Consider the following 11,098-nt stretch of genomic DNA (forward strand, 5'->3'; position numbering starts at 1 on the left):
ATAATACCATGAAAAGTTTTCCATCAGTTAACCTCAGATAAACAGAAAAAGTTTAAAATACAGGTCTTTACGCTTCTTTTTATATAGGATGGCTCAGTGTCTTCTGTCTCTACATAATCCAAGATTTCACGATGATTTCGTGACGTTGGAGCTCTGTGGGCTCTGTGCTGCAGAATTTCTTGTTTTTCTTGTCAGTGAAGACCCGCTGAAAACCTTTCATGCCTCTGCCTGCATGTTTGAAGCTGTCAAGGCTGCACAATGATGGTGTGGTATAAGTAATGAAAATTTTATTAATGACTTTTGCCTTAATGGCTATACATACATGTGGAGGATTATTAAAGAGCAATATGCAGCCATTAGGCAGAACTCGAACATGTTAAGACATTTTTTAACATATGCCGGAAAATGCTGAGGATTTTCTATGAGTCTGTTGTGGCCAGTGCGATCCTCTATGCTGTTGCATGCTCGGGGAGCAGGCTGAGGGTCGCAGATGCCAACAGACTCAATAAACTAATCCGTAAGGCCAGCAATGTTGTGGGGATGGAGCTGGACTCCCTCAAGGTGGTGTCGGAGAGGCGGATGCTGTCCAAGATAAAGACAATGTTGGATAACACCTCCCACCCACTCCATGACGTGCTGGTCAGTCACAGGAGCACGTTCAGTGAGAGACTGAGATTACCGAAAAGCACCACTGAACGACACAGGAAATCTTTCCTGCCTGTGGCCATCTCCCTGTACAACGCATCCACTTAACACACTGTTTGCTGCTACAGCTACACATGTTTCTTGTTCAGCTATTTATTTATGAGTGACTTATGTATGTATGTATGTATATATATATATATGTATATATTGTACTATTCTTAGTTAGTGTATTGTCTGTCTTGTCTTAATGTTGGTTTATAATGGAGCACTGTAACAAAAAATAATTTCCCCCAGGGATCAATAAAGTATTCTGATTCTGATTTTTTAGAGCAGTGCTCACGTAAATAAATGGCCTCACAATGCACTCCATGCCATACCCTTTTTTTCTGTTCTAATTAGTGGGTGACACTTTCTTTAGTTGGCTGCTTTTTGTACAATTTGAATTGCAAATGGAGGACTAATTACTTGCTGCTAAAACAGTGCAGCTCAAATTGTTTCAACAAAACTCAAAGTGCTTTTTTTTTAGCACGAGTACAAACATTTTGACACACGGCTGCAAGATGCATGTTCTGCTGTGTTCTACTCTATTCTTGCAAGTATGTAATTAGCATCTACTAATGACCAGTATAATGTAAGGTTACATTATCTATAGCTGCATTAAGGTGGCCATGTAGTTCAACCTATGTTAGAAAAATCTTCCTGCATGTTTTTTCCCCCTAATTAACAGCTTTACAGATTTATTAACTATGATAGGCTGCATTTCTATTGCCAGACAGTTGCTCTGTCATCAGCTTCTCCTTCAGAATGCACTCTCACAATGGAGCAGGTCGTCTCCGCCGTCTGTCTGACAAGATCGTGCAAGGGTGTTTTTTTTTTTTCTGAGAAGATGTAACAACTGATACCACTAACGAAAAAAGTAGATGCAGTGGGCGAAATGTGGATGTGTGCTTGTATTTGCCTGTGTGCATGCGTGCATGTTTCTATAGTGTTTGTGAATGCACAATTAAGTAAGGTGCGAATGTTTGTGCATGGGACACAAAAGCAAAGTAAACACTGTCTACACTTCACTGACTACAACCCCCGGTTTAGCCATCACACCACTCATCATACTGCCAGCAACGGAAACGATTCAGCTGGATTCAGTTGTTTTTAAACGAACAAAAAAGCACAGCTTTAACTTCTGTTGCCTCAAGAAACGATCTGATTCCCTTTTATTTTCACTTATAATACCATGGGCGTATGTAGTAGCCTGTAGTGAAGTGTATAAAATTGATGAATCTTTGTGTGAGTCATGTGGATCTGGATCCACATGACTCACAAACTCACAAAACTGAACAGAAGTGAGATAAACTCATAATTTTTAAACAAGCAGTTTGATATTTGAGGAGTTTTGCATATTTGCTGTCTTGCTTAGAGATTGATAAGAACCTTAACATGGCTGTATGATAAGAGAGCTGGTGAAAGCTGACAAATTTGGCGTTACAGTGGTCAGTGTACCGGTATGAGGCATTCAAGGCTGTTTGTTTAAACAGTGTTGTCAAATGTGTAATAACAAGTATACCTCGCTACGTGAAATTTGTGAGTCACCCCTCATTTCTTTATATTTTGCTCCCAAGGATTCAAGCATGAAAAAGCCACCTAACTCACTATTGTGTTAACACATAACAGATATTTTAGTAAAGAATCCATTTAAAATGTGTATATTTAGGCACTTTGCTAGTACCTGTAGCAAAAACAGATTGTTCTCATTTCTTTAGTTGAATCTATGAAGAATGCTAATGATAACACAGGTTCACAGGCATAAAATAGTCTTTTTTGCACCAACGAGGTAATTTCCAAAGAACTATTAGCTGAAAACCTGCCATATCTTGGCATAGTGTTTGGTGTGTTCTAAAAACTGTGAGTTAGGGCTAGTGGAGAAGAAAATAAAAAATTGCAGACCTGAAAAAAAGTAGAGTCCTATCATGTCCTAAGAAATGACCCGACAGAGGACCTTAAAGAGATGCATCTGAAGTTGACCCATCTACTGCTCACTGAAGCCTCATTAGAAATGGTCTGAGTGGAAGGGAAGCTGTCAAGAAACCATTACCAAAGTGTGTCTACAACCATCTGTAAAACATGGTGGAGATTTGGTGTGGTGCTACATTTCAGTCAGGGGTGTCGGGGATCTTGTCAAAATTGATGGAATTATTAACAAAGAAAAGTATTATCAGATATTAATCTGCTATAAAGTAACATCTGACTGAAAACAGCTTCATTTTTCATCATGACAATGATCCCAAACACACTGCCAATGCATTCAAAGCACACCTCGATAGAAAAACACACAATGAAATACCATCAGTCATGGATTGGCCTCCCCAGAGCCTGGACATCAACACCACTGAAACAGCACGAGATCATTTTGACAGAAAATGGAACAAAAGGCAGCGAACATCCAAAGAAGAGCTTTGAATGTCCTTTGAGAAGCCAGGAGAAGTATTCCTGAAGATTGCTTAAAGAAATTATAAGAACGCTCACCTTTTAAACATTTACACAGTGTCACAGTGTTCGCTGTTCTTCGGAGTGACGCATACTCAAAGTGTTAAATTATTCTCTTTTTCTCCAACGAAGACGTAAATGTCAACCACAGAAAAACTAGCAAAAAAACAAACAAAAATAAAACAAGCCAACTGCCATTTAGTCAAGAATGTTAAATTCAAATATACATTCAGTGTTGTTTCATTTCATATGATATCTATAATCATCATCTGTCCTCGGTCCAGTTTATTCTAGAGCTGCAGACCTCATCAGATCAAACAGGGATTAAATGTCCTGCCTGCAGCTTTCAGGCCAAACTCTCCTCTTTTGTCATCTGGTGTGTTCAGCTTTGTGTTATTCAGACCTGGTGTTTGGCAGACATGTGCCAGCATTGCCAGCCTTGGCAGTTGGAACAGGTAACATATTGTGCCAAATACTGTTAGTGCCCATCTGTTTTATGTGTCTGAGTTTCCTCACATCATTTCATTAGTTATATTCACTGATATAAATACATCCCGGCTGCCAAACAGTGTCTCTTTCAGATCAGTTGCTCTTTGAGGACGTTTACACACAATTAGTGTTATTTTTTTCACGGTTCACATTAGAAAACTGTCCGTATCCTTCTTATGTTAAATGATCGGGATCAGTTCACCGCGTTATTATTGTTGCCTTCCTCCGCAGCAACAAACTTAATCTCAGCATTGGCAGTCCTGGAAGCCATGCTGCTGTCTCTGACCTTGTGCTTGAACAGGAAGGGAAAAGTTTTCCTGAAAGACTTTTGGAAACTAGCTCCCATAAAGCCATAAACTATGGGGTTGACAGAGGAGTTGGCGTAGGACATGCAGTTGGCCCACGTCTTGATCTTGTATGTGGCGTAGTTAGGCTGGTAGTTAGGATAGAAAGACTGGAAGAGGACAAAGATCTGGATGGGCCCCCAGCAGATGGCAAAGAGAAGCACAATCACTACCACCATCTTGGAAACTTTGCTCCGGATGCTGATTGTTCTCTCAGACAGGAGATTCACCTGAAGAGACAAAACAAGGAACCCTCTTTGTAATGTTTTTGACAATATTTAGAATATGTAACAGTGTTACCAGAGTGATAACAGTCAATCAAAACAGAAAGTTATCAAAAGAAGGAACTAAAGGACACAGAAACGCTCCTTCGGGTAGCTACAGAATCTCTTATTCGAGTAAATAAGAATGTAATGTCCTCGGGACCAAGAAGAACCATCAGTGGTTTCCAGGTGATTGCACTTTTTTGCACTTGGTGACTCGGTGAGTAAGTGAGGTTGAGCATGCAACACACAAAGTACTGGGCAACCACTACTCTGAGGTTTGTTCCTGTTAAAAGGGAGTTTGTCATTCCCACTGTCGCCAAGTACTTGCTCATAGGGGATCAGTTAAAATTAAACTGAATCATTGTAATTGGAGACTCAACTTATTCGGTTGCCAGTTTGTTGTATCCTGGTTATGCTCGATTCATTCTAAAGACAAAACTGACCAGCAGCAACTACATCAATGTTTCTGTGGACATTTCTTCATTTCTGTTTCAAATCTGTGACGTTCTGGCTGGACACTGAATATAAGCAGTGAATGAGATTTTTTCTCTTTATTGTGATTTTCTGTCTACATAGACTGCATCAGATTTGCAACAGAGTTCCACAGGTTAGCGGTTTTCACAGATTTCACAGAGTTAATTGGTGTATTATCGCAGATAGATTGCATGTAATTGCCAGCTTGACCCCTTTCAGTGTCTTAGTAAGTCAGTTCTATCTTGTTGTGGTTTTATTTCATGTATTCATGCACCAAAGTTGCTTTAGAGACAGCAACTGACTAAGAGTGGTTGCAGACCTTTGTCGTGCTGGGTCACCAACCACTACTTTTCCTAGTGTGACTATATTAAAGACTTTATTTCCCCTTGAGGTTGTCAATGCATTGCAACCTATTTATCCATTGATATTAGAGGATATTTGTTTCACTCTCTTTACTATATTGGTGTAAATTATTGATCAGGGCATTAGTGCTTTAAAAAAATCCCTACCACACTGAGTGGGAATGTTTGGCAACATAATTGCCCATAATTGTTTTCTACTTTATCCTGTCGCACTTTCAATATAACACCTGTAGTGATGAACATTACTCCCACTCTGTCCACAGCAGGTCTACCTGCTCATGTTCCCAAAATGTAGTGAAGTGTAAGATCTCTTTGTGTTGACACAAAGGCAATAATTTGTCTTCCTGTAACACTCGTGTGCAGAAGTTGGCAGGTATAATGCAGTTGCTCTTTTTTATGAATAGGTTCCACATTGAAAAAGAAAGCCACAATAAAAAATTATAAAATGAAGAAAATTATAAAATAAAGAGTTGACTGCAGCCACTTTAAAGAAGTTTTAAAACACATTTTCAAAGACGGGGACATGAAGAGAAGAGAGGAGAAGAGAAGAGAGATTTTAAACTTTTAATTGGCTGAAAATTAGCAGCAGCTGGTGACAATAATATCTCTGTGCATTAGTGGCTGTGTTTGTGAGGCACTTGTGAAGCCCAGGCCGATATAACGCCTGCCCTTACCTGATAATTATTGTCTACAGGTTCTACAGTGGGCTGGCCAACCCTCTTAACCATCAGAGTGTAGCAGAAAGAGATAGTGAGCACAGGCAGCAGGTAGGCAGCAATGAACTGGTACAGGATGAAAGCCCTCTCATGCGTCTTAGAGGGAAATCTCTCCATGCAGTATTGCCTCGGGCCGTACCAGTAGCCCTCCTCTATACGCTGGTACATTAAAATTGGTGTAGAGAGGATGAAAGAACCTGAAGAGGAGAAACATGGTTAGGTGAAATGATGGCATTTTAAATTTTTAACGAGTCAGTCGATAATGACACGACGTACCGATCCAAATGCAAATGCTGACAATCATGGCTACTTTGGGGGTTCGGTGCCGAAGAGATTTCAGGGGGTAGACTGTCACGTAACAGCGGTCTCCACTCATGGCAGTCAGGGTGATGCAGGTGGCTTGCACCGTCACCTAACAAATGAAGACGATGCTCATTTCATTTACATGTAAACTCAAAGTGCTTAACATAAATGACAAATACATGAAAAGATAATAGAATTAAAGATAAATTATGAAGCTGTCTTATTCAAATTAGTTTGTGTGAGCAAAAACGGTTCTTCTCCAAATAGAAAAAAACTTTTCTTCCTTTTGGAGAAGAAAAGTGATCGTGCAGAGATTATTTTTATTATTTTATGAAATAATCAAATATTACTCAGAGGATGGGCTAATCTGGGGTCACCTGACCATGAAACAGCTTGTGAGTCAATTTTCCAATTAATTTTGACTCACTGAAAATGGGGGCTATGAATACAAAGGGATGTATATCTTAAACTGTTAATACTTTTGTTAAATCCCTTGAATGAAAGCTGAAAGTCTGCACTTCAGCTGTGGTGTATAGATGTGAAATTACAAAATGTGTCATTGTCCAAATAATAATGGACGTGATTCTAGGTACATAAGCTGTTGTGCTTTAGGAAAGGAGAAGAAATATTATTTATGACTCTCAGATGTTTAACAATACAGCTGTGAACCAAGAAAATTGAAAAGCAGAAATATATTAAATAAAGTCTATTTAGCTTGGCTAACAAAAATAATAGCTTTAGACAGCTGAGTCCTCATTCTGCTCCATCTGTGCTTTATAATGTTACATCACCCACAAGAAAGAAGAAAAACAACTAAATAGTGAGTAAGCATACAAAGGGAAAACAGGCTAGCAAACAAAACTGGGATAAATGACTGAAAAATAAATTCAAATGTAATCTTTCTAGTCTACTTTCAGAGAAGATATCCCCACAAGCACCACAGATAAATCCATAACACAGCTATGTGTTCAGTGGAAAGACTCAAATTTAAAACTAGCTTAAAATTAAAAGAAATGATCATGTTTGGCATTATTTCATATTGCACATTTGTGGAAAAGTTGCAGAAATATGTAGAGCGTATTCCAAAAGAGTATCCCTTGATGTAAGTTAGGCAGTGGTGGTGTCTCAAAGAAAGATGCCATTGTCTGGTTGGTCAAACTGAATAGGAGGAGAAGAAATTGGCTTAACACTGGATCCGTAAACCAAACAGAGACATTAAAATGCCAACGCACCTGAAATATATTCATTTTAAACAGTCAAACATACACATTGCCACGGCCTCAAGGACCTCTAGGATGTTGTTGTTGTTTTTTGCTGTTTCACTCTTTCTCGCCAGGGTGGAGTCAGACTATGCTCCCCACCTCTGTCCTCGCCTACTCAGCTCTACTCACCTGTCACCCATCTGCTGTGATCACTCACCTGCCAATCATCACAGATTATTACCCTCAGTGGAGTCTGCTTCCTTGCTGAATCATTGTGCTAACTTGTGTCAGTGTAGACCCTGCTTGGCTAGTGAGTTCCTTGTGTTTCCTAGTGCTTCTCCCTAATCTGTTCTTTTTGTGCAGACTTCCCTATCCCTACCTGCTTCTCCTGCCCTGTGGACCCTGAGTGGGTGTGAGTGAACTTTCTTGGATTGGATTTGGAGGTTTTGTGACTCATGGACTGTGTGAAGAGGAGTGTGAAGGTTTACCTGCCCTGGACATTCTCCCCTTAGATTCCCTGGAGCCGCCTTCCCCTGTTGCTGTATATATTTCACCTGGTGTGCATCTGTAAATAAACCCCTTTCACTTTTCATCAGTTTTGAGTCCTGCACCTAACTAACTTTGACACAAATGTGTTTCTTACAAGAGCTCTTACAGTTTGCTGACAAGCTATTAGAGGAAGCGCTTTTCTTATAGTGTCTTGCAAACTTGTTTTTTTTGTTTTGTTTTGTTTTTTGGCTTTATATTTTAATCGCTGCTCTCTAGAAAGCAGACGTTCAAGCAGCTTTTTTGTCCTTTATTTCAGACTCCCTCTCCAGTTTTTACTAATGGGCTTGCATGCTTTTAAGCTGCAGATCATTCAGAATGGTAAAGAGCGAGGGATAGAACCGGAGAGGACGCGTACAGAGGAAGTGCAGAGGTGGCAGCATTTGTGATGAGTGTTTTTCATTAGCATATGAAGCAATCATCCAACTTCATTTTTAATGGAGTTCAATGATGCTTGATTCAATTAAACTTGAGCTAATCAGAAGAATTGTAATTGAAGACCAAATATAGAATTTTACTCTTACATTAAAGTTTGACAAGCTTTTCCATCTTACACAAAATTTTAAATGACTGCATTTAATCATTACTTATTATTAACCTCTGGCTCTCATCCTCAGTGTGCTTATTATCCTGTCTTCCTCCCCTCACTAACAACCAGTTGCAGCAGATGGCTGCACCTCCCTGAGCCTGGTCCCGTCGTAGGCTTCTTCCTGTTAAAAGGGAGTTTTTCCTTCCCACTGTTACCAAGTGCTTGCTCACAGGGGGGCATTAGTATTTGATTTCTTTGGGGGGAGGTTCTCTGTGTAATTGACGTTCTTGCGATATAAAGCACATTGAGAAATGAAGTGAATTGAATCGAATCAATATTTCCACTAGGACTTATAGTGGTGTTCTAGAGTAAAAAAAAAAAAAAGAAGTCTCAAACAGATGCTTTTCTTGTTTCATATACAACTGTGCATTGATGTTCAATGGAGCAGGATGACACAGAAAGCAAGCCTAACACTTTCTACCGTCTTTGTTCCTTTTGGATACATCACCTCTGTGGGTCTTAGTGGGTTGTATGTAGGCAAACTAATCCATTTTTGTTTTGAAATATGTGGAGCAGGGTGAAAAATGAGGGGTCTGAAGTTGCGTCTATGCTCTTTTACAAATAGGATCTAATTTTGTCCCTCTTTTGTCTATGTGTCTGCCTGTTTCTCTCGCCACCTCTCATCTGCGACTACGAAGCCAGCTCACATTACCCTCCAGAGGTTTTGTGCACCAGGACCACAGGATTTCAAAAGATATGGTGAGAGAGAGAGAAAGGGGTCATCATAAGTTCAGTGTTGAGGCGGCTGAGGAAATGGATACCATTTTTCCTATGTTTTGTTTTTTAAGATGTCTGGTATATTAGTAGCTCATAATTTCTATTCTACTGTAGTTTTATTTCTTTTTAATGACGGAAGAAAATGAGGGAGGAATAAATAATAAGAATCTGTTTTCTTTAAGCTTCCTAATCTTTTTTTATTTATTCAGTTTAAACATGGTAATTAAAATCATAGGGCTACACGGGGGATATTCTCCTAACATTCAGCCATAAGCTTCAGATAAAGCTGTTTACATCAGTGTCTTAAAGTATTTGAGATCTGCAGTCTAATATTTATATATAAGATACACTTAAAGGGACAGTTTACTTTTATTCATCTGAAAAAAATCATCAATACCAGTCCATTTTGTGATTTTAGCTTCTCAAATATCCATCTGTCCATCAGCTGGGTCCTGTGCAAAATAGAAATAGACCAAGAGGCAGTTCCACGCCCTTGAGAGCTCACCAGTTCATCTCAGGGTTCTCAAGCACACACTCTCATATCCACACCTCAGTCAGTTTAGAAACACCCAGAAGTTAATGTGCATGCCTTTGGGCTGTGGGAGGAAACCAGCTTACCCAGAGGGAAACCCCTGCAGACAAATGGGGAATCCCACAGAGAAACGCCCAGCCAACAAGGAGGTTTGAACCCAAGTGCTAACCACTGCACCGCTGTACCTCCCAACAGCAGTTTTCAGTATTTTTTTAATCTCCTCCAGATTTAAAACGCATAAAACTTCTGAAGATCACATACAGCTTGGACTTTAAAAGGTTTGAAAATTTTCATTAATACATGATTCAAGAAAATAACAGGCAGATTAAATGTTGACTAAAGTCTGTGAAGAGCTAAAAGTTTCCTGCAGAGATCTTTGATTTAACGTAATCAATGCTCCTCTCAGACTAATCTTCAGCCTGGTAATAACTGGACATGAAAATACATCTGCTAATTAGACTGGAAAGATGAAGGAGCAGTATCCCACCCTAGCAATGTAATCTTGCTTCCTTAATTTAGTTTCAAACAGCACAACAGGGCAGGAACCTTTGATGAAGTGTGATGGTATTTTTACACAAACTTTCTCCTAAGTGGGCAATAACACATCTAATTTGTGGTTTGAAATTGGTGAATGTGAGTGTGAATGGTTGTCTGTAACTCCATCTTAGCCCTTTGTGAGACTGGTGGCCTGTCCAGTGTGTACGCTGCCTATCACCTTATGGCAGCTGGGATCAGCTCCAGGCTCCTGAATTGGATAAGCGAAAGAAAATGGATGGCCGGTTGGATGGAATTGGTATTGACCAGTAATCCTATAAAGCCCTTAGACATTCCCTGCTATTCTACAATATAACTGTACTATCCGACAAGCAGTAGTTGGGTAATCTGTCATCACGATCCTTTAACAGAGGCTGGATGTAAACACAGCAGGAATGCATCACCCACTGTTACCCATCAACTGTTTTTTTCATTAAACTGTGGAAATTTTAAGACACTAATAACACTAACAGCTCTTATTTCTTGGAGAAATTTGAGAGATTAAAGCAAAGAGAGTGGCCACTTCTCTTATCTCGTCACCTAATTACCTTTCTCCCTTGTATGCAATAATAAATGATGGTAGGCTAGCATAATAGAAACTGACTTGAAGGTTTGAGATGAGAAAATGGTTGTCTGATAAGAGAGGAAAACGAGACAGACAGTCTTGTTTGACAGACGCTTTCTGCTTTCAGAATGAAAAGCTTGGTCTTAGTCATCAAGACACGCTCACAGACCACGTAGTCTGATTGCTCACATCCATTAATCAAATCATGCCTATGTTTTTCTTGAGGTTTTTTTTTTTTTGAGGCTGACATCTAAAAATTTTAAAGTGTTTCTTTTTTAAGTTTGACAGAATATCCCCTGCATGTCGAATGAGATGAAATTTAATCAAATTGCC

At 39.5% G+C, this 11,098-nt stretch overlaps 1 protein-coding gene across 2 annotated transcripts in view; it reads right to left on the reverse strand.

Moving 5' to 3' along the window:
* Positions 1-893: 893 nt before the first annotated feature.
* Positions 894-11,098, reverse strand: part of kiss1ra (KISS1 receptor a) — a 21,181-nt gene continuing 10,976 nt past the window's right edge. For both annotated transcript variants that reach the window (XM_005912503.3, XM_005912502.3), the window contains exons 3-5: positions 6,054-6,189; positions 5,736-5,974; positions 894-4,189 (exon numbers count right to left, since the gene is read on the reverse strand). In XM_005912503.3, the coding sequence (XP_005912565.1) occupies positions 3,809-4,189; positions 5,736-5,974; positions 6,054-6,189 (756 nt within the window). In that variant the 3' untranslated portion in view covers positions 894-3,808. The remainder of the gene's footprint in view (positions 4,190-5,735; positions 5,975-6,053; positions 6,190-11,098) is intronic.

Source organism: Haplochromis burtoni, unplaced genomic scaffold (genome assembly GCF_018398535.1).
Source record: "Haplochromis burtoni strain Fernald_Lab_line unplaced genomic scaffold, NCSU_Asbu1 Contig_3, whole genome shotgun sequence".
Taxonomy (NCBI): domain Eukaryota; kingdom Metazoa; phylum Chordata; class Actinopteri; order Cichliformes; family Cichlidae; genus Haplochromis; species Haplochromis burtoni.